The sequence below is a fragment of the Gopherus evgoodei genome, chromosome 6 (genome assembly GCF_007399415.2).
Source record: "Gopherus evgoodei ecotype Sinaloan lineage chromosome 6, rGopEvg1_v1.p, whole genome shotgun sequence".
In the NCBI taxonomy this organism is placed as follows: Eukaryota; Metazoa; Chordata; order Testudines; family Testudinidae; genus Gopherus; species Gopherus evgoodei.
In genome coordinates, this window is record NC_044327.1 from 101369120 (window position 1) to 101393464 (window position 24345).

Genomic DNA, 24345 nt, shown 5'->3' on the forward strand with positions numbered 1-24345 from the left:
AGCTCTCCAAATCTTTCTGAATCAGTCTCTCATGTTTCAAACTTGTAAGTAATTCAGCCAGGCAAGGCGTGTTAGTCTTATGTTTGTTTTTCTCAACTTGTAAATGTTTCTTTTTGCTGGAAGGATTTTTACCTCTATTTGTTGTAGCTTTGAATCTATGGCGGGGAGGGGGGAGGGTCCCCTCTGGTCTATATGAATCCGAGTACCCTGTAAAGCATTTTCCATCCTGATTTTACAGAGAATTTTTACCTTTTCTTTCTTTAATTAAAAGCTTTCTTTTTAAGAATCTGATTGATTTTCCTTGTTTTAAAGATCTGGGTCTGGACTGGGTCTGGACTCACCAGGGATTGGTGGGGGGAAAGGAAGGGGGATGGTTAATTCCTCCTTGTTTTAAGATCCAAGGAGTTTAAATCTGTGTTCACCAGGGAATTGGTGAAGCCTCCCAAGGCAACCCAGGCAGGGGAAAGTCTGGGGTGGGGGTCAGGGAGTGCGCCAGACACTGAATTTCTGGCTGGTGGCAGCGTTACCAAATCTAAGCTAGTAATTAAGCTTAGAAGTGTTCAGGCAGGTCCCCACCTTTGTACTCCAAAGTTCAAAGTGGGGGGAAAAACCTTGACATGGTGAGCAGCGGTGTGAGGTTTTTAGGAACCAAAAGCCAGTAGGATTTTTTTCTCTCTCCTTTCTAGCTGCTTGGAAAGCAGCCTGAGGGTTGAGGTGTTAAGTTTTTTAACAAGCGTCTTTGTTAAGAAGAGGCTTCAAGCTGTGAGCAAGCAGACAGCAAAAAGGAATTTACAAGTTGAATTGTTTTCTTTCTACCTCTCAGGTATAGCTAGTTAGAAAAATCTCTGTTAACCAAGCAACCCTGAGTGGAATGCATCCTAGGTTTCAGGGAGCTGCAGACAGGGGTGTGGCAGGCACAAGAAAGCAGGAAAATGAGTACCAGTGAAACAGTTAAACTAGAAATGGCTAGGCTGGACACAGAAGAGAAAGCCAAAGAGGCTGACCACAGGAGAACTATGGAGATGAAACAAAAAGATAGAGATGAAAGAAAGAGAGAGAGAGAGAAAGAAGAAAAAGCCAAAAAGAGGCTGACCGCTAGAGGGCTTTGGAGCTCCAGATGGAGGCCCACCAGCAGGCCCTGGAATTAGAAAAGGCTAAGCAGGATGGAACAGCTAACCCTAACAACCCTTCTCCAGGTACTGTTCCCCATCCCAGAAAATTCCCCACCTACAAGGCAGGTGATGATACTGAGGCCTTCTTAGAAAATTTTGAAAGGGCCTGCCTTGGGTACAACATCTCTACAGACCAGTACATGATTGAGCTGTGGCCTCAGCTCAGTGGACCTTTAGCAGAGGTGGCGGCTGAAATGCCTAAGGAACGCATGAACGATTATGATCTTTTTCAAACCAAGGCCAGAATCAGAAGAGGGCTAACACTTGAGTATGCCTGCCAGCGGTTCAGAGCTCTAAGGTGGAAACCAGATGTGTCATTTACCTGACACGCCTACCACATTGGAAAGAATTGGGTTGCCTGGATATCAGGAGCAAATGCTAAATCTCTGGAAGAGCTGTCCTTTCCTAATGCAAATGGAGCAGTTCTTAGAGGGTGTTCCTGAGGAAATAGAAAGGTACTTCGTATATGGGAAGCCCAAAACTGTAACCGAGGCGGGGGAGATTGGAGCCAGATGGGTGGAAGTGGCAGAAAAGAAAAAACTACTAGCAAGGAGAGCGAATATCACAGGGGGCAAACCGAAAATAAACCCTATCACCGGGGGCAACCCAAGACAAGCCCCAGACACCCTATTGTCCCACCTCACCAGTCTCCAGCAACCCACCTCGGCCCAGTGACCAGTCAGCTGGGTGATGTTTTAAATGTAATGAACTGGGACATAAAGGCCAACTGCCCCAAGAACCCCAGCCGAGTACAGTTCAGTACACCACCATCACACCAGATATCCCCAGGCCCAGATGCCTCTCAAATACCCTCGGAGCAAAGGGAAACCTTGAGAGTGGACAGAAAGAAGGTTATCACATGGAGAGACTGTCATGGTATATTTCCCCAATCTGAACCTTAGAATCCCAAAGATGGGGTACCAGCATGCATTTTCCTAAGCTTAATTACCAGCACAGATCTGACAGCTGCCACCAATCAGGACTTGGAGTGCCTGATACACTCTGGTCCCCCCAAAACCTTCCCTGGGGACCCCCAAGACCCAGACCCCCAGGATCTTAACACAAGGAAAGTAAACTCTTTCCCTCACCAGTGCCTCTCGTAGGCTTTCCCTCCCTGGGTTACCCTGGAAGATCACTGTGATTCAAACCCCTTCTCTCTCCTTCTCAGGCTTTCCCTCCCTGGGCTATCCTGGAGAGATAGTCAGATTCAAGCTCCGTGAATCTAAAACAAAGGGATTCCACCCTTCTCCCCTCCCTTCTCCTTCCCTGTTAAGTACAGGCAATTCCCTTGAGACTCAACAAGGGGGAAAAATCAAACAGGTCTTAAAAAGCAAAACTTTTAATAAAAACAAAGAAAAAAAAGTAAAAGATGTCTCTGTAATTTAGATGGTAAAAGTTACAGGGTCTTTCAGCTTATAGACACTAGAGAGAAGCCACCCCCCCAAGCAAAATACAATTTAAAATACTTTCAGCAAACTACACATTTGCAAATACAGAAAACAATCAAAATACTATAATCGCCTTTCTACTTAATACTCACTATTCTGAATATATAAGAGACTGTAGCAGGGAAATTGGCAAGAAGCCTGGTTACACGTCTAGTCCCTTTCAGGACTCCGACAGAACAAAGCAAAACCCAAAAACCACAAACAAAGGCTTCCCTCCATCGAGATTTGAAAGTATCTTGTTTCCTGATTGGTCCTCTGGTCAGGTGTTTTTGGTTACCTGTTTATTAACCCTTAACTATCTGTTTATGACAGAGACACCGGGGCACAAGTGTCAGCTATCCACCAATCCTTAGTGAACCCCAAATTCATCAACCCAGAGGCCCAAGTGACAATTCACCCATTCATGTCAAAATCTTTAAACTTGCCTACGGCTGAATTGCCTGTCTAGTACAAGGGCTGGTCAGGAATGTGGACTTTTGCAGTCTATGACAATTATCTCATCTTCATGCTACTGGGGAAAGACTTGGCCAACCAGGTGGGGATGGTCACACGCAGCCAAGCCAAGCAAGCTTCCACACCCACCCCTGTTCTTGAGTCGTCCACAGGGGCCCCATCTGTGTTACCAGAGACCCAGACAGACGTGGTGGAATCGGATCCCCTGCCAACGACGGCAACAGCCATTGTGCATCCAGTCCCAGAACTGGAACTGGAACTGGAAAAGCAACCAGCACCAGAACCGTTGCCAGCACTGATGCCAGCGCTTGCAAACCCATCTACAACTCCAACACCAGAGGGTGCCAGCGGGCCTGAACTGGCAGAAGCAGCAGACAACCCTACCCAAGAGGCTCAGCCAGAGCCTGAAATATCACATAGTGCAACCAGCGGAAAGTGGTTCACAATCAGCAAAAACAACCCCATCACCTATATCGTTTCCAGAGGGACCAAGCCCAAGTCCACAGTCTAAGGAGGAACTGATGTCTCCAGACTCCAGGGAACAGTTCCAGGCTGAGTAGGAAGCAGATGACAGCCTTCAGAAAGCTTGGGCGGCGGCACGGAGCACCTCACCGCCTCTCAGCTATTCTAACCAATATCGGTTGGTTGTAGAACAAGGTCTTTTATAAAAAGAGACTCTTTCTGGTGGACACCAGGAAGACTGGCATCCTCAAAAACAGTTGGTAGTTCCAACTAAGTACCAGATAAAGCTCTTGAGTTTAGCTCATGATCATCCCAGTGGCCATTCTGGGGTGAATAGAACCAAGGACCAGTTGGGAAAGTCTTTCCACTGGGAGGGAATGGGCAAGGATATTGCTAATTATGTCCGGTTTTGTGAGGTGTGCTAAAGAGTGGGGAAGCCCCAAGACCAGGTCAAAGCCCCTCTCCAGCCACTTCCCATAATTGAGGTCCCATTTCAGCGAGTAGCTGTGGATATTCTGGGTCCTTTCCCAAAAAAAGACCCCCAGAGGAAAGCAGTACATACTGACTTTCATGGATTTTGCTAACCGATGGCCGGAAGCAGTAGCTCTAAGCTAGATCAGGGCTAAAACTGTATGCCAGGCCTTGGCAGACATTTTTGCCAGAGTAGGTTGGCCCTCCAACATCCTTACAGATTCGGGAACTAATTTCCTGGCAGGGACCATGAAAAATCTGTGGGAAGCTCATGGGGTGAATCATTTGGTTGCCACCCCTTACCATCATCAAACCAATGGCCTGGTGGAGAGGTTTAATGGAACTTTGGGGGCGATGATACATAAATTCGTAAATGAACACTCCAATGATTGGGATCTAGTGTTGCAGCAGTTGCTTTTTGCCTACAGGGCTGTACCACATCCCAGTTTAGGGTTTTCACCATTCGAACTTGTGTATGGCCACAAGGTTAAGGGGCCATTACAGTTGGAGAAGCAGCAATGGGAGGGGTTTACGCTTTCTCCAGGGACTAACATTCTGGACTTTGTAAGCAGCCTACAAAGCACCCTCCGACACTCTTTAGCCCTTGCTAAAGAAAACCTAAAGGATGCTCAGGAAGAGCAAAAGGCCTGGTATGATAAACATACCAGAGAGCATTCCTTCAAAAGTAGGGGACCAGGTTATGGTCTTGAAGGCGCAACAGGCTCATAAGATGGAAGCGTCATGGGAAGGGCCATTCACAGTCCAAGAGCTCCTAGGAGCTGTTAAATACCTCATAGCCTTTCCCACCTCAACCCTAAAGCCTAAAGTGTACCATGTTAATTCTCTCAAACCCTTTTATTCCAGAGACTTCAAGGTTTGTCAGTTTACAGCCCAGGAAGATGACGCTGAGTGGCCTGAAGGTGTCTACTACAAAGGAAAAAGCAACGGTGGCGTGGAAGAGGTGAACCTCTCCACAGTCCTGGAACGTCTGCAGTGGCAACAGATCAAGGAGCTGTGCACTAGCTTCGCCCCAATGTTCTCAGCCACCCCAGGACGGACTGAACGGGCATACCACTCCATTGACACAGGTAATGCTCACCCCATTAGAACCACACCCTACCGGGTGTCTCCTCATACCCAAGCTGCTATAGAACGGGAGATCCAAAACATGCTACAGATGGGTATAATCTGCCCCTCTAACAGTGCCTGGGCATCTCCAGTGGTTCTAGTTCCCAAACCAAATGGGGAAATACGCTTTTGCGTGGACTACTGTAAGCTAAATGCTGTAACTCGTCCGGACAATTATCCAATGCCACGCACCAATGAGCTACTGGAGAAATTGGGACGTGCCCAGTTCATCTCTACAATAGAGTTAACCAAGGGGTACTGACAAGTACCGCTAGATGAACCCACCAAAGAAAGGTCAGCCTTCATCACCCATGCAGGGGTGTATGAATTTAATGTGCTTCCTTTCAGGATGCGAAATGCACCCGCCACCTTCCAAAGACTTGTAGATCATCTTGTAGCAGGATTGGGAGAATCTGCAGTTGCCTACCTCGATGATGTGGCCATTTTTTCTGATTCCTGGGCAGAACGCCTGGAACACTTGGAAAAAGTATTCACATGCATCAGGCAGGCAGGACTGTTAAGGCTAAAAAGTGTCGAATAGGCCAAAACAGAGTGACTTACCTTGGTCACCAGGAGGGTGAAGGAACAATAAACCCCCTACAGGCCAAGGTGGATGCTACCCAATAGTGGCCTGTCCCAAAGTCAAAGAAACAGGTCCAATCCTTCTTAGGCTTGGTTGGATATTACAGGGGATTTGTACCATACTACAGCCAAATCGCTGCCCCACTAACAGACCTGACAAAAAAGACCCAGCCAAATGCAGTTAAGTGGACTGGTGAGTGTCAAAAGGCCTTTACCCAGCTTAAGGCGACACTCATGTCCAACCCTGTGCTAAGGGCCCCAGACTTTGATAAACCATTCCTAGTAACCACAGATACATCTGAGCATGGCGTAGGAGCAGTTTTAATGCAGGAAGGACCGGATCAAAACTTCCATCCTGTCGTGTTTCTCAGCAAGAAACTGTCTGAGAGGGAAAGCCACTGGTCAATCGGTGAAAAAGAATGCTACGCCATTGTGTATGCCCTGGAAAAATTTACACCCATACTTTTGGGGATGGCACTTCTCGCTACAAACCGACTATGCTGTGCTAAAGTGGCTTTATGCTGCCAAGGGAAACAACAAAAAACTGCTTTGATGGAGTTTAGCTCTCCAAGATTTTGATTTCAAAATTCGACACATTTCAGGAGCTTCTAACCAAGTAGCTGATGCACTCTCCTGTGAAAGTTTCCCAGAATCAACTGGTTAAAAAAATTGTCCTTGAAATGTGGAAAATCTTGAAGTTTTACATAATTAGTAGTATATATAAAGGTGCATGTGTTTATTTGTTTATTCTAAAGTTCTAGGAAGAAATCACCGCCAGTGTGGTTCCACAGTCTGAGATTTGGGGGGGGGCGTGTCATAAACAGATAGTCAAGGGTTAATGTCTCTTTTACCTGTAAAGGGTTAAGAAGCTCAGTAAACCTGGCTGACACCTGACCAGAGGACCAATAGGGGGACAAGATACTTTCAAATCTTGGTGGAGGGAAGTCTTTGTTTGCGCTCTTCAATTGTTGTTGTTGTTCACTCTCGGGACTGAGAGGGATGGGACATCAATCCAAGCTCTCCAAATCTTTCTGAATCAGTCTCCCATGTTTCAAACTTGTAAGTAATTCAGCCAGGCAAGGTGTGTTAGTCTTATGTTTGTTTTTCTCAACTTGTAAATGTTTCTATTGCTGGAAGGATTTTTACCTCTGTTTGCTGTAGCTTTGAATCTAAGGCGGGGAGGGGTCCCCTCTGGTCTATATGAATCCGAGTAGCCTGTAAAGCATTTTCCATCCTGATTTTACAGAGAATTTTTACCTTTTCTTTCTTTAATTAAAAGCTTTCTTTCTAACAATCTGATTAAAACAAGGAAAATCAAAGATCCAAGGGGACTGGGTCTGGACTCACCAGGGATTGGTGGGGGGAAAGGAGGAGGGATGGTTAATTCCTCCTTGTTTTAAGATCCAAGGAGTTTAAATCTGTGTTCACCAGGGAATTGGTGAAGCCTCCCAAGGCAACCCAGGCAGGGGAAAGTCTGGGGTGGGGGTCAGGGAGTGTGCCAGACACTGAATTTCTGGCTGGTGGCAGCGTTACCAAATCTAAGCTAGTAATTAAGCTTAGAAGTGTTCAGGCAGGTCCCCACCTTTGTACTCCAAAGTTCAAAGTGGGGGGAAAAACCTCGACAAGTGCCCATCTTTAAAAAAGGGGAGGAGGAGGATCCGGGAAACTACAGGCCAGTCAGCCTCACCTCAGTCCCTGGAAAAATTATGAAGCAGGTCCTCAAGCAATCAATTCTGAAGCACTAAGGGGAGAGGAAAGTGATCAGGAACAGCCAGCATGGATTCACCAAGGGAAAGTCAGACCTGAGTAACCTAATTGCCTTCTATGAGGAGATAACTGGGTCTGTGGATGAGGGGAAAGCACTGGATGTGTTATTCCTTGACTTTAGCAAAGCTTTTGATACGGTCTCCCATAGTATTCTTGCCAGCAACTTAACGAAGTATGGGCTGGATGAATGGACTATAAGGTGAACAGAAAGCTAGCTAGATCGTCGGGCTCAACGTGTAGTGATCAATGGCTCCATGTCTAGTTGGCAGCCGGTTTCAAGCAGAGTGTCCCAATGGTCAGCCCTCGGGCTGGTTTTGTTCAATGATCCGGAGGATGGCGTGGACTGCACTCTCAGCAAGTTTGCAGCTGACACTAAACTGGGAGGAGTGGTAGATACACTGGAGAAAAGGGATAGGATACAGAGGGACCTAGACAAATTAGAGGATTGGGCCAAAAGAAACCTGATGAGGTTCAGCAAGGACAAGTGCAGAGTCCTGCACTTAGGAAGGAAGAATCTCATTCACTCTTACGAATTGGGGACCGAATGGCTAGGAAGCAGTTCTGCAGAAAGGGACCTAGAGGTTACAGTGGACTAGAAGCTGGGTATGAGTTGACAGTGTGCCCTTGCTGCCAAGAAGGCTAACGGCATTTTGGGCTGTATAAAAGTAGGGGCACTGCCAGCAAATGGAGGGACGTGATCATTCCCCTCTATTTGACATTGGTGAGGCCTCATCTGGAGTACTGTGTCCAGTTTTGGGCCCCACACTACAAGAAGGATGTGGAAAAACTGGAAAGAATCCAGTGGAGGGCAACAAAATTGATTAGGGGTCTGGAACATATGACTTATGAGGAGAGGCTGAGGGAACTGGGATTGTTTAGTCTGCAGAAGAAAAGAATGAGGGAGGATTCAATAGCTGCTTTTAACTACATGAAAGGGGGTTCCAAAGAGGATGGATCTAGACTATTCCCAGTGGTACCTGATGACAGAACAAAGAGTCATGGTCTCAAGTTGCAGTGGGGGAGGTTTAGGTTGGATATTAGGAAATACTTTTTCACTAGGAGGGTGCTGAAGCACTGGAATGGGCTACCTAAGGAGGTGGTGGAATCTCCTTCCTTAGAGGTTTTTAAGGTTAGGTTTGACAAATCCCTGGTTGGGATAATTTAGTTGGGAATTGGCACTGCTCTGAGCAGGGGGTTGGACTAGATGACCTCCCGAGGTCCCTTCCAACTCTGATATTCTATGATTCTTCAAACTTTCCTTTGCCAGGATGCCTACAAAAAATGTTAAGCCATTAGTGCACTGATGCCACTGCCTGCCATGCTGACTAATACTGTATGATTATACTCCCCATTCTTTTATCATACTCCCATTAGCCTGCCTGTATCAATCTTTTGTCTTATACTTAGCCTGTAAGCTCCATGGGGCAAGGACCATCTCTATTCTGTGTTTATAAACAGTAAGGTCCTGGTCTATGATTAGAGTGCCTAGGTACTATGGCAATACAAACAATAGAACCTCTAATCCTTTTAATGAGATCTGAACTAGAGCTGGGCAAATAATGGATTTGTCAGGTTACTAGCCATTTTGAAAAAATAGAAAAAACATTATTTTGGCTCAAAATAAACATTTTCTGAAATTTTTGGAAAATCAAGAAATCTAAAACATGTTGAGTCAAAATGTTTAATTTCTACTTTCAGGCATTTTGAAAAGAGGCAAAGGATCTACCATATCAGGATAGAGGGGAGGTGATGGCTTTTATAAGCTTTAGCCCTGTGGTCACGGCATTCACCATCATGGTGTGTCATTGAACTAGGGAAAGCATAAGGATGACTCTTATCGCCTGGTAGTTAGTATGCTCACCCAGGATGTAGAAACTCCGTGTCAGCTAACCCGTGATGAGCTCACAAGGATACCCTATTACAAGAACTTGTAGCGAGCCATGACAGCCTGGTAGCTGGAAGCTATAGCAGCTGCTAATTAGCAAATCTTTCTGTACAAATCATTCCACTATCAGAACTCCTTGCTGCCTGTAACAAAGATTATCAATCGTCATGGAAATCATCAGTGAACCAACTGCTTGGTGTTAACATAATAGATCAAACCTTTCTCTTGGAACCTAATGAATAAAATTTCTAAGCAGTTCACAGAAGTAGGGTGCCTCCAAATACTCTTGCCCAGGTCCAGTAAGCTCTTAATGGGGCGGGCTGCTCCACCCTTTTCCTAAAGCTCAGAATGTCAGAGAGTTTATGGGCCTTCCTCCTTCAGTGATGTCAAAGAAATTTTCCAGAGTACCTGCCATCATACACACAATTGTATGAGGGTGAAAAGGAAGCAGTGATGACTTCATCTGGGAAAGATTTAAGAGAGTAGCCTCAAAAGATTCTCCTCACAATTCTAATCCCCTTCCAGAGAGTTATGGTGAAGAATCATAGATGATCCTGACCAATCATGTGACTAGGCACTACCACAAAAGCCCTCCCAAGCAGTGAAGAACTTGTTCTAACCCTAAGCTTGCTGATTGACAGAGAAGATGTGGGGTACACCCAAATAGTGGAGTGCCAGAGCCAAAGGAGTCTGGGCCTTCTAAGAATGGACAGCAAAAGAACATCAAGACACAGATTTTCCCAACCCCAGTCCTTCTTGGCATCAAGCCCAGCACAGAGAACACCATCAAATATCCGAAGGCTTTCACAAAAGAGGCAGACGTTCAGAGGAGCCCTAAGGGACAAAACTCCAAAGGGGAATAGTTCTGGCTCAGCATCAAACAGTGCTAAAACTTCAGAGATTCCTCCCCTTTTCCCCAGTATGAAACCTTGTAACATGATTCTTAAAGATCACAGTAGATGAATCTGACAGAGACCCTGGAGTATTTCAAAACAGCTTGGATCCAAAGGACTGCTTTACTTGCCACAACTCCTGATATGCGCAAAGACTGACACTGAGGCTCAGAGATCTTTCCTGCAAACAGCTCTTGGAAGCCACTGGTAACTGAGTAGAATCCCCTAGCTCTAAAGGAGATTAGATTTCAGAGCCTCCAGCTTTTTTTAAGAGGACTCTCTTCAGAGCATTATCCCCTCCCTACAAGAATGACTTTGCATCCCCAAACTGAAGAAAGCAGGCTAATCCCATTTGATTCTGTAGCAGTGCCCTTATGCCCCAGAAAATCCTCTTTTCCAGATGTTCTCTCTGAAGCTATACTTGATAACCATCCTCATGAGGAGGGTTTGGAGATCTTTTTGCACCCTCCAATGAGAAGCCATGCTTTTTCCTGCAGTTTGCTCTACTAGACAAAGAAGAAAGTGTTCATGGGCACATAAAAAAATTAGTTACCTCACGAGGCATGCTTCTTAAACCTACTTCCTCAATGCCAGGTTCTCCACAAGGCAGGAAGAAAAAAAAAAAAAACAACCTACCCAACTGATTCTAATTTAATAAAAAAATGAATACTAACTATTCAAACTATTTAAAATGGAAAGTGTTTGGCAATCTTGGACTATAGGTGTCAGCACTGCATAAAAGTTTTTAAGGTCAACACCACACAATAGAGAAAGTAGTATGGGGTACTCCTAAACTGCTTTGTTTGAAAGAAAGGAATTACTACGGGCAAACCCCTCTTTATATACTTAGCCCAGGGTGGGTATAAGCACACATTTATCAAAGTTTCACAGCCATCTCCCTAAGCATATAAATCCTAATGTAGCTTTGCGGAGGGCAATGTACATATAATTAATTTTCTGGTCGTTTACATTAACTAGTGCAATCTGATTTAGTGTGTCAGGAAAATATTCTTATCCATACCACAATAAAAGGAGGAAGAACGGGCACCCATATCTGCTGCATTTTATCTGCCTTTTTCATATTCAGATTTATGAATATTTACCATCTGTCACCCAGGATTCTAGATTCCTTGAGATTTTAAAGAACAAAAGTTCTGATATACTACCACCAAGCAGCATCAAATGTACTGTGCATGACTTACTTACCAGTCACCAAAAATAACCTCAGAATGCCATCTGAGCAGTTCCCTAACTAGCACTTTACAACACTATGTACAGGTCTTGCAGTCATCTGTTTTAAGATATGCTCATACAACATAAACAATCTTCAAAGGTTTTTCTGTTGAAGAGACTTCAAACCCAGCTTAAATTATCAAGCTGATATGGGGTAACACCATTTTTCTAGCCACATTCACAATTTGGCCCTATCCAACAACTATCTCAACATGTAAAATCATGTTCATTTTAAGCAATTTTTCAACTGGGCTTAATTTTTCTTCAACAAACAATTAAAATACAAATGTGAACTGGAGACAGACAATGTTACAAAAAAGGTCTAGAGTGGTAGAGGTGAAATTTTACACCAGCACCAACTAGAAATGATCTTTCAAAATTCTGTCATTTCTAGCAGGGGAGATTGATTGATTGATTGATAGATATAAATAAATAAATAAATAAATAAATAAATAAATAAATAAAGACAAGAGAACAGGAAACTGACAACTAAGCACTACTCAGTACTTTTCTATCTCACAGTGCCTTACAACAAGAGACTAAGCAGCAATTACATGTCAGTATGGCATGAAGATGACTGCTACAATGAAAGCAAGAAAGTTAAATTCACTTAGAATTGTTCCATGAATATTAAGTTCAAAGCCGCATCTTGCTTCAGTAAGATATGAGCCATACAAACATAACTATCATGTATAGACCGCAGCACATTTCATAATGAAAGAGTACTTTTCAAAAGATGCATATAACAGCCACCTAACCACTTAAAAGCTCATCACAAAAGTGGGTTGCAAACAGCTGGTACACGATATACTGCACAACCAGGAGAGAGGAAGTTGATTCAGGGAAGTTGTGACATGGGAAAATCTGGCCAGCTGAAAGCAGCAGAGAAGACGACTGCTGGAGGATGAAGTAAGTATGCCTGAATTTATATGGGAGTTTTTTCTTTTTCATATGAAGTGTGGCATTCCCATACTGTGTCAATTATCTACCTCAAGTCATTCTATTATTACTGTCTTTAAAATGGCATAAATAGACACACTCAGGCCACGTCTACAATATGGGGAGTAAACCAGCAGAGCTACAGCACTGGAGTGATGCTGGAACAATCTCATAATGTAGACGTAGCTGACATAAATAGAAGGGATTTTTCCCATTGGTATAGCAATGGCACCTCCCTGAGCGACAGTAGCTAGGCCAACAGAAGCATTCTACTAGCAGCCTAGCTGCATCTACACTTTATATTTAGATTTGCATAGCTACATTGTTCAAAGGTGTGGATTTTTCAGCACTTTGTGCATAAATAATTTCTCTCTGAGGATATTTCACACAGCAGCAAGAGAGCAAACAATTACCATTGAAGAAATTTCTAAAAAAGAACACTAATGTCTCTTACAGCTCTCTTAACATGGTTCCACTCAAAGTCACCTCCACTGAAGTTCCACAGAAATATAAAAATCATCACAGTAACTCAACTTTTTCATCTTTTCTCTTATTATGTCCAGTATCAGAAGCTTCAAAGAAGGATACAAAAATCTTAACACCTATCAGCAGCGGACCTGAAGGGGAAGATTTTTCAAAAGCACTTAAGGATTAAGAGAATGAGTCACACTGTTTTAGGGATAGATTTTTCCACAATCTGGTCTCTCGGAGTATGTCTACAATGCAACTGAAAACCCGCTGCTCGCTTGTGCCAACTGACTCTGGCTCACTGGGCTCAGGCTGTGGGGCATTTTAACTGCGGTGTAGATTTCCAGGCTCGGGCTGCAGCCCCAGGCTCTGGGACTCTTCTACCTTACAGGGCCTCAGAGCCAAGGCTCCAGCCTAAGCCCAGAAGTCTACATTCCAATTAAACAGCCCTGCAGCCTGAGCTCCGTGAGCCTGACTCAGCTGGCGTGGACCAGCCACAGGCATCTAACTGCAGTATAGACATACCTTAACAAGTCTTGACCCTGACAAGTCCTGACCTACGTTACCCCGTGATATTAATTCTCTATACCTATTGTAATTCCTTGTCTGTTCAGTATTGTTACATGCTAGTACAATTTTCAGAACTTTTAAATCCTGTTGCTTTTCAATGAGAACATTGGGCTCCTAAGTTAGTCAGGTACTTCTGAAAATGCCACATGCTAAGCACAAATTGACACAATACTGAAAAATGGTTGAGACCTCTACTAAACTATACTAGTGAACAGTTTTTACTATGCAATTTTCAAAAGTTATACCATCAACTCTTCTTGTAGAGTTCAAATGATATCTCTTGAATAATGATGTAGTTTTTTAGGAAGTCATGCAAGCACAATTAATCCTTAAATAATGTTACTTCTGTTAAAGTACTTTAAGCTATTATGTACAGTGCCTTACAGATTTATGCACTCCAGACTAAGTTTATCTCTGTGCATCCTTTTGCTACTGGCAGTAGTTAATTAAGTGCTTAGCTATTGCTTTGGGAAAAATTCTAAAATGCACAATATGCACAAACTGAAAAATAAATGTATTTTTCTCTACTCTTTCACTTAAAGCAATCTTAGACATTACTTGTTCTTACTGTCTAGTGTAACAGAGTGAAGTGCAATTTTTAAGTTGGTTTCTCTTTGCAATAGTGTTAAATGTAAAAGTTCCAAAATGGGAAACATGAATTTATACTGACTAATCCCCAATATGTTACAACATTTACAAGCAGAACTTCTTTCAACTTCCAAAGTCATGCCCTATTTTATGTATTATAAAATAAACACTGACAAATATTGATGTTTCCTTTAATTTCAGCTCTTAAGAAAAAGAACCAACCCAACCTCACTGCATCTGTTTATATTCTTTAGAAAACAGATCATAAGTTTGCAAAATTACAGATGAATGGCTGGTTTATACTGAATTTTCTTTACTATATCATCATGTACTGAAATACACTAATGGGATTGTATGGCTGAAAACCTCCTGCATCTCTTAATCCACTCAAGTGATCTAAAACACAAGTGCTTACAATTAGAAATTCTGTAACACATACCTGCTGAATTTCTGCTTTGATTGCAACTAAATGAGGGGTTATTTGCTCTTCCAGAAAAGTTATCCTACAACAGAGAGCAAGACACATTAGACGTATAATAGTAGTTTTGGACCAAGCAAAAAAAAAAAACAAAAACAACCCATACTTCAGTTGCAAATGCATCAATGAGGAAGTTACAAGAATAAATATTATAAATGCTCTTTTGTTTAACAAAATCATGTTTCGAGTCAAAATGTTCTGCATTAATATATGCTAAACCTATTAACATCTCTTTCAAAATCTTTATCTTCTATAGTTGTTAAATGATTAAACTGAGCAACATTTTACTTTTCACACACTTCCAGGACACAGTGTATAACACCCGAATGCATATTTATTTTTAACATGTCCCTTTAACACAGGAATACTGTCAATTCCCCAGAACAAGTGCTACTTTTTTTTTTTTTTTAAATGGGCCTGTACTCTGCTTTTTGATGCACAAAGTTCTGAAAGTTGTTTGGATTTTCTTCTTTTTTTTTTTTTTTTTAAATGAACTGGAAGGAAGATCTTACTTTTACTGTTTAGACAGATTAGGAACATTATGCCTGATTGTCTCTGGTTCTGCTGAATAACATTATGGAAGTATGTTTATTGGGAGCTTTAACAATTTAATTGAAACAGCAGAGCTGTTGAACATTAACACATTTAATCCAAACTGAATGTTTGCTAAAACAAACCAGCCTAAGAAGTCTAAACAAAAATCCAATTAATCCTTTAACATTCAATCTTGATTTCTGTGATGTCATCACTGGCTGTACCTCCACTGAGAATTCTCTAATTATACCACCTCTTGTCAAGCACGGTGCAGTTCCAACAATATTAACAGTGGCAGTGATAGAACAGACAATTTTGCAGGGCTAGGGTTTGTTTGTTTTACAGAGTGGATTGATTTAAGTCCAAGTAATCTAAATTACAGAGTTTAATGATGATTTATATCATCAAGCAGGAAACCTTGATTTAATATTAATCTTGTTTCACCTTCAGAAAAATAACTAAAAATACAAAGAAAAATTGGTCAGTAACCATATTAAACTAGTTAACTGGCAACTACATATAGCCTTTACACAAAATTTGGTATTACACCTATACATTCAATACACATTTAAATCAATTATACAGCTTAATATACATTTATTCAGAAACTTAGTTTTTATATCATTAGAAAATGGTGAATGATGCATTTCTTGTTTACCTGATTCATTTTTTTATTTATGATTTGCATTAAGCTGTATTTGGATGGAAACTGGAACTCACAAACGGACAAACACAGCATTTTAATTTTTGTATTAAATAAAACTGCCTTAAGAGTGCTGAATACCTAAGAGAAATTATCAAAACATATTTAAAGTTAACTGATTAAAACAAGTATTAGCTGTAGTTAGTAAACTCGGTATCTGTTCATCGTGTCCTTCAAGATTTTAGAACTAACAGATCTCATCATCTCACACCTAGTTTTTATCCATAGACTGAAAAAGGAAAAACAAGCTTTTGTCCTTTTTCCCCTTTAACTCTCAGTTTCTCAATAAACTAGTCATTGAACTGAACTCGATGCATAAACCAAAATGATGAAAATAGTTCTGCACTTGTAAAAGAGACTACTGATGTCAAAAGCTGGTTTAACACTTCACCAGCTTAGAAGTTTGGTCCTCTTTAAAACTTCAGCAGCAAATATGTTCTGCTTAATATATTTATTTAATACAAATTATTTTAGTATATTATAGTAAATTTAGGCCTTAACCAAAGCTACCATAATTTCAATTAAATTTTAAAATAATTTTTATAAGCAAAATGTTTAAAATTATACTATTTTCAACATCCATTTTATCCTCCCTGCTTTTCTACCATATCATCTAACCCTTCTCAAAGCAGACTCACTGCTGACCACTAAAGCAAAACAAATTTAAGATGTAATTGCTACTCTGAATGTCAAATTACTCCTGGGGGAATTCTGCATCATTGTGCAATGCAGAATTTTGCAGAAATTAAAGTTGTGCTTGCAGAATTTCCTCTCCTCCCCCATCCCCCACAGAAATGGGCAGCAGAGCTGTTGGCCACCACAGGAGCTTGGTGGGAGGGTGCTGAGTGTGTCTGGGCCAGGGGGGCCTGCAGCTGGCCTCTCGGGGTTAGGAGATGTGACTGTCTGGGCTGGGGGGGCATGGCTGGGCTCTGGAGGAAGGTATGAGTGTCTGGGCTGGATATCCTCCAAAGCCTCCCCCTTCGGTTGAGGGCAGGGCGGCTACTGTACTGGTTGGTCCCAGGGTGGCCTCCGTAGTGATCGAGGGGGGAGGTGTTGAGGTATCTGTGGGCACCCAAGAAATCCCCACGGGAGATGTGTGTGTTGTACCTGCCCTGCCCTGACTGCTGCCCCTTTCCCTGGTCCAGGGACCTTCCCCCTCCCCAACCCCATCACACTGCAACACCACCCCACCCTCAGGTTCCCTGCGGACCCTGTGTTTGCGTGTTGGACAGCCACATCCAATCCCTTCACACGGCCCCTCTTTCCCCTCCCCAGCTTAGTTCATAGACCAAAAAAATCCCTTCAAACTGTCCCCCTTTTCCCCTCCCCTTATTTAATGGGGTGATGACAAGCTGGGAGGGTAGGCAGTGGCAGCAAGGCCTTATACTTGTAGGGGGGGGAGGGGAGTGAAGAAACGAGCAGCAAGTTGGTGGCCGGAGGGGGCCTCCATTTTCAGCATTTTAATTTTTGGTACTGCTGTGTGCTGTAATAAAGTGACCCTATAAGAGGGGTGTGATGGTGAGGCCGAGCGAGGAAGGGGTGGGTCCTATTTTACTGCTGTGATCTGGTCACCCTATGTGCACCATTTCTCTCCCCGACCCCACCTTCCTTTTCAGCCCACAGCTGTTTCACCAGGGCAGCGCTAGGGAAGGAAGGTTTGTTTCCATGGGGCGGGGGCACTAGGGCAGGGTGTGCGTTTTGGGGGGTGAGAGAGCTGTTTCGGCGGGGCCAGGAAGTTTCGGCCCTCAGCTGTTTTCTTTGGAGTAATATGGCCCGCGCCGCTTTACGAGTTGGGCAGGCCTGCTGCAGAGCATGCATGTTCATATTTTGAACATTTGCACCAACTACTGTACATGGTATCTTTGTGGGTAGAAACTGGAAGCATACAAGAGATTTTTCCCACCTATTCACAAAGCTCCTTTTTTATAAGCAGGGTTGAAGTATGAAGTTCACATGTGCCAATTCGGCCTAAAATTCTAAATAAAACCTGCCCTGGAACAGACAGTATAAAGCTTCTCTAGCTCAGATCATGAGCCTCAACACAACCCATTCAAAGCCCAGTCAGGTCAAAACTAGGAGAATTGTAATCACAGTCCTCCAGACATAACTAAGCCATTGCAAAGGCTGAAGTTACAAGACAAGGGACTGAGCAATCAGGGTCACAGCTGAGACATCAGAATCATTAGGCAGTTTATAGGAAGCTCATCCAATGGCCAAAGTCCAAATGGAACTATCAGGGCAGAACCCTCAAGATGCCTATAGGTCAGGGGTCACATCCCTTCATATGTTTTAATCCAGTCCTCAAGCTCTTGCAGAGGAGCAGGATCTGGGGTTTACTCAGCTCCATGCCACGGCTCAGCACGGCTCCCACAAGGAGCAGCATGTCCCCCCTCTGGCTCCTATGCCTAGGGGCAGCCAGGAGCTCCGCACACTGTCCATGCCCCAAGCTCCACCCCCACAGCCAGTGGGAGCTGCACGAGTAGTGCCTGAGGATGAGGCAATGTGTGGAGCCCCCCAGGTGCCCCTATGCATAGGAGCTGGAAGGGGGACATGCTGCTGCTTCTGGGCAGCGACTGAGGTAAGTGCTGCCCAGAGCCTCCACCCATGACCCCTCTGGTGCCTCAACCCCCTGCCCTAGCCCTGATCCCCATCCTCCCCTCTGAACTCCTCAGTTCCAGCCCCAGAACACTCTTCTGCACCCCCAACCCCTCACTTCCAGCCCCACCCCAGAGCCCTCACCCTCTTCCGCACCCCAACCCCCAATTTCACGAGCATTCATGGCCCACCATATAATTTCCAAACCCAGATGTGGTCCTTGAGCCAAAAAGTTTGTCCACTCCTTTTATAAGTGGTTCAGAGGATCAAAAATAATAAGAGCTAAAGGATTTTCCTCAAAGACAAGTGCTGGAGGCACAAAACTCTAAGGTAAAAATCCTGTATACATTATTTTTAAAGAAAAATGCTAATCTGGTGTTTCTCCACTTGTGCTACAATAATGTGCCCTGAAACAAAAACGTTTGATTATTTACAATCTGTTTACAGAACCCCAGGCAGAGATCGTACTTTACAGACAACAAAAATTCAAGTCCCTACCTAAAACATCATATATTTACATAAAGCTTTATGGAGTAACATTTCCCTATCTCAAATATAAGGTTGTATACTATTCTCATCCCTAGGGCCCTACCAAATTCATGGCCATGAAAAATGCATCACGGACCACAAAATTGGGTCTTGTGTGTGCTTTTACCCTAGACTATATAGAGTTTACCAGGGAGACTACCGTTTCTCAAAGTGGTGGTCCTGACCCAAAAAGGGAGTTGCAGGGAACTGCAAGGTTATTGGGGGGAGGGGGCGGGAGAAGCTGTCATGGTATTGCCAACCTTACTTCTGTGCTGCCTTCAGAGCTGGGCAGCTGGAGAACAGTGGCTCTTAAGGCAGCGCCCTGCCAGCAGCAGCGCAGAAGTAAGGGTGGCAATACTATAACACGCCACTCATAATTCTGCACTGCTTCTTTCAGAGTTGGGCAGCTAGAGAACAGTGGCTGCTAAGGGCCTCTTTCTGCAGGCAGCAGCACAGAAGTAAGGCAATACCATACCATGCCATCCTTACTTCTACAGTGCTGCTGGCAGTAGCTCTGCCTTCAAAGCTGGGCTCCTGGTCAGAAGCCACAGCTTTCCAGATGCCCAGCTCTGAAGGCAGCACAACCACCAGCAGTGCAGAAATAAGGATAGCAGTACTACTCCCCCATACACACACAATAAGCTTGTGACACCCCAAAAAAACTCCTTTGGTCAGGATCCCTACAATTACAACTCTGCGAAATTTCAGATTTAAATAGCTGAAATCATGAAATTTACTATTTTTAAAATCCATGACTGTGAAACTGACCAAAATGGACCCTGAATTTGGTAGGGCCCTACTAATCACTATGGTGTCCAAGTGCTGTGAGCATACAGTGAAAATCTGAGACACAAAATTCAGTGATTGAAGTAATGGACAGTGAGAGAATGGATGACAAAAATGAAGGCAAGGATTTTGGGAAAAGTGGGTTTACGACAAAGAAAAGCAGCAAAGAATCCTGTGGTACCTTATAGACTAACAGACATTTTGGAGCATGAGCTTTCGTAGGTGAATACCCACTTTGTCGGATGCATCCGATGAAGTGGGTATTCACCCATGAAAGCTCATGCTCCAAAACATCTGTTAGTCTATAAGGTGCCACAGGACTCTTTTCCTGCTTTTACAGATCCAGACTAACACGGCTACCCCTCTGATACTTGACAAAGAAAAGACACTTGCGGTGGATGGCAAGAGAGACTGTTCCAAGTACAGAAGTAAACATCTCTGGAGAAAAAGCTGAAAAATCAGAAACGAAGGGAACAGTAAACTGGTTATTGGGAAGGACAGCCCAAGAAAGAACAAAGGAACTAAAACAAAAGATTGAGCGAGCAGGATTGGGTAGGTACCCTGCTTATAGACAAAGTCAGGTTGTTAAAGAGACAGGAATCTAACAGAGATCAAAGGGAAGGAACTTGACCTGCTCAGCAGGAACATTTTCTCAGCACTTCTAAGAGACTGGAAGGATAAGAGTATTTTATTTACACAACTCATGGCAAACATGGTATAAAGATTAGAAAAAGGCTCTCCCTACTAACACACTTAGGAAATCTAGATAAATATTCCTTTGTCGTTCCATAAAACCTTGGCCTCTAACATAGTCATCTACCACCAATCTATCACTGCAATGAAAGGGAAGAGGCATGTGAGATCGTATTTGTCTCCCCCCTGGCCAGGGTTTAGGTTAAAAAGAGGTTGTACAAGGCACGTTCAAGTGTAACCAGGACCCAGCCTCCCTTTACCCCATTTCATGGTCTCGTACCAGCTGCTGGAAGTCTGGTAGGAAGGATGCCAGGCGGTCCTGGATCTCGGTGTCCCAGTCCTCATCTCCCATGCTGTAGGCTCTCAATCTGCGCAGAGGGGCAAGACCTTGTTACCGGCGGCCGCGGAAAGCGGCCGCAGCCAGGCAGAACCGACAGAGGGGCCGCGAGGTCCCTGAGCCGAACCAGGACTGGAAGAGCCTGTAAAGCCCAGACCCGCCACCACCCGCACCACCGCATGAGTCCCACACCTCCTCCAACCCGGAATTGCCCTTCCCGGCCGCCCACGCCAACAACAAGCTCTTCTCCGCGGTGTCCCGTGTCTTCTACTCTCTCCCTCTGGACTTCCCATTAGTTGCTGCCCCGGGCGGGCCGCCGCCCAACTCCCTTCCGCGGGGCTTCCCACCCAAACGCCGCCCGCTGCTTTAGGCCAGCGCTGCGCAGGGAAGCCATCGACCCCGCTCCCTCTCACCCCCTCCGCTCCACGCCGCACAAGCCGTCCAACGCCACAAACACTGCGCGCGCCCCCACAACGAGGCTTCTTCCACTCAGCAGCCGCAGCACGTGCCGCTACCTACCAACCGCCGCGCAGCGCCCCGTCTTTGTGTCACGTGCCACGCCCACCCACCAATGGGAACGCAGCAGCGTAGCGCCCTGGGTGCGGAGCGCTACGAGAGGGTGTGAGTCACTCTCAGCCCTGAGCTTGAGTTGGTGCACGTGGTGCTGGCTCTGTGTTAGTCTAAGGCTGAGCCGCGAGCTGGGAGGGCTCCAGGGCCGGTCCAGGGGAGTGGGGGCTGTGTGATGCTAGGCGCAGTGTCTGGTGAGGAGCTCGGGGGCAGTGGGCAAGCAGATCTGCGTGTCTCGCTGTATAATGGACTACGGGTCACCCTACTGTGTTATTTGTATTAGCATCGAGCTATAGCCCCAGCCAGGGACCAGGACCACTGTGCTAGGTGCTGTTCAAAGCAGAGAGACAGCCCCTGCCCCGTATGACACTGCAGTGCTGGTAGTCTGGAGAAGGTCTTTGTACAGTTTGAGAGAGAGAAGGAGAGAATGTGCAAATACAATGTTTTTGGGTGTATGTGTGTCAGAGGACAAGAGATTTCTATCACTAGAAGTAGAAAAGTCATTACAAATAGCTGTGAATGGGTTACTGTACATAGGTTGCATGGGCAGGGGGAGTCATTGTCCAAGGAGCATTATATGTGACAGTGTCAGTGCACAAGTGGTGGAGGGGATCACTGGTCAGCTCTGTATATGCTTCTGCTGCAGAGCATGTGCAACATGTTGGAAAGATTACTGCAATTATAAACTCTCAAAGTTCTCTGTCACTGTGCAAGGAGCTGTTACCGTGCAAAGACCCCTCTGCATCACTGTGCAAGAAGTAGTAGGGAGCTCATAAGGAACTGTAGCCCTGATCCACAGAGATACATAGGTGCCTAAACCTCAGACTTAGGCATCTAAACCCCAGTTTTAGGCTCCCCCAACATCCACAAACCCCCCACGAAACTTTATAGGCATCTAAACTCTCTCAGTGCCTACATTTTCAGGGTGAATTTCCCATAGCATCGGTGTTTTTGCTCTCGGATGCCTACCTCCTGCCCAAGCCCCAGAGCAATCCACAAATTGGGGGAACATTGGCAGACTAATCCCTGTCTCACATATAGGGTTGATCAGTTCTCTCAGAGACCACCTACCAGATCAAGTCCCATTCAAAATCTAGGGGGAGGTAGCAGAGCTCATGAGATAATTTTTAGCCCAATGGTTAGAGCACTCATCTGGGATGTGCAAAACCCAGGTTCAGTTCCTTTCTCTGCATAGAATGGAGAAAGAATTTACACAGAGGTTTCCCACATCTTTTAAGAGAGGTGCACTAATCCCTGAGCTATTGGATGGCCTGATGCAAGGTTACCTCATTCTCTCCCTAACCAGCAAGTTTCAGTGTCATTTCCCTTTCACTCTTTCTAGACCAATACCTATTTAAGTATCCACAATGGAACAGCCATTAGGCAAGTGAAAGAGGGGGAATGACTCTGTAACCTGCTGGTCAGGGAGCCCTCCGTGGTATTCTCAGGATTCCCTCCCCCGTTCTAATCACTTTTTTGTTAGTTATCCACAGTGGAATAGCTTCATCAAAATATCCCATAGGTGGGTGGTTAGAGTATGCCCCTGTGAGATAGGAGAACTCTGTTTAAATCCTTACTCCCCATCAGGCAGGAAAAGAATTGAACCTGGGTCTCTGACATCCCACGTGAATGCCCTAACTACTGGGCTAAAGTTAACAAGATGGGTGCTGCATCCTCTAGCCATTTTGCATCAAGCAAGGCAAGTGCCTTTATACATCATAAAAATTAACAACAATAAACAAAAACACTTCGGCAAAAGCCTAGTGTTTTGCAACTGACCTTTGAGAAAACATTATCAACCACAGGCAGTAAAAAAAAGGTACTTAGGTGCCTAAATCCCAGTTACAGGCACCACTGGAATCCACAAAACTACTGCTCAGTTGTTGCCTAACCCTGCAGGCGCCTAAACTCACTCAGCACCGACATTTTTACAGTAAAAGTTCTCTAGGTATCTACATTTCTGCATGTGGGCACACACACTGGTTCCTCTCTACAGGTATCCAGGTGCCCATCTCCCACATAAGCCCCCAAGTGACCCACAAATCAGAGAAGATAGGTTCTCCCACAGGTGCTGACTTTCCAAAGTGCCAGGAGGTGGTTGACCCCTAACTCTGCTTAGTGTTGCCAGGTGTCCGGTTTCTGACCGAAACGCCCAGTCGAAAAGGGACCCTGGTGGCTCCAGTCAGCACTGTCGATTGGGCCGTTAAAAATCCAGCCAGTGGTGCTGCAGGTCTAAGTCAGGCTAATTCCTACCTGTCCTGGCACCGCATTGCACCTCGGAAGTGGCCAGCAAGTCGAGCTCCTAGGTGGGAAGGCCACGGGGCTCCATGCGCTGCCCCCACTCTGAACACCGGCTCCACACTCCCACTGGCTGGGAACCATGGCCAATGGTAGCTGTGGGAGCTGTGCCTGCGGGTGAGAGCAGTATGCAAAGTCTCCTGGCCCCTCTGCCTAGGAGCCAGACCTGCTGCTGGCTGCTTCTGGGGTGCAGCGCGCAGTTAGGACAGGCAGGGAGCTTGCCTTAGCCCCATTGTGCTGCTGACCAGGAGCTGCTCAAGGTAAACCCACGCCCCAACCCCCTGCCCCAGCCCTAAGCTCCCCCAACCCCTCAACATCCCAAACCCCTCATCCCCAGCCCCACCCCAGAGCCTGCACCCCCAGCCTGAGCCCTCACCCCCTCCCAAATCCTTACCCCAGTGAGTGGGGGGAGGAAAGAGCGAGTCACCGAAGGAGGGGGAATTTAGGGAGCAGGGCCTCAGAGAAGGGGCGGGGCCTCAGGTAAAGGGTGGGGCTAGGGTGTTCGGTTTTGTGCAATTAGAAAGTTGGCTACGCTAGCACTGCCCCAGGCCTCACTCCCCTCCACTCCTTCCCCCCAGGGTCTGTCCTGCCTCTTCCCTCCCAGTTCTGTCCCCTCCCCTGAGCGCAGGGGAGGCTCTAGACATTTTGCCGCCCCAAGCAGGGCGGCATGCCGCGGGGGGCGCTCTGCCGGTCGCCGGTCCTGCAGCTCCGGTGGATCTTCCGCAGGCGTGCCCACGGAGGGTCCACTGGTCCCGCAGCTCCACTGA

General features: G+C 45.3%; 1 protein-coding gene across 1 annotated transcript in view; it reads right to left on the reverse strand.

Annotated features, from left to right (window-relative positions):
• DDX4 (DEAD-box helicase 4) overlaps nucleotides 1–21193 on the reverse strand; it is a 121453-nt gene extending 100260 nt beyond the window's left edge. Inside the window, exons 1-3 of the mRNA XM_030567719.1 lie at nucleotides 21127–21193; nucleotides 20657–20744; nucleotides 14499–14562 (exon numbers count right to left, since the gene is read on the reverse strand). Of these exons, the coding sequence (XP_030423579.1) occupies nucleotides 14499–14562; nucleotides 20657–20728 (136 nt within the window). The 5' untranslated portion in view covers nucleotides 20729–20744; nucleotides 21127–21193. The remainder of the gene's footprint in view (nucleotides 1–14498; nucleotides 14563–20656; nucleotides 20745–21126) is intronic.
• Nucleotides 21194–24345: the final 3152 nt, after the last annotated feature.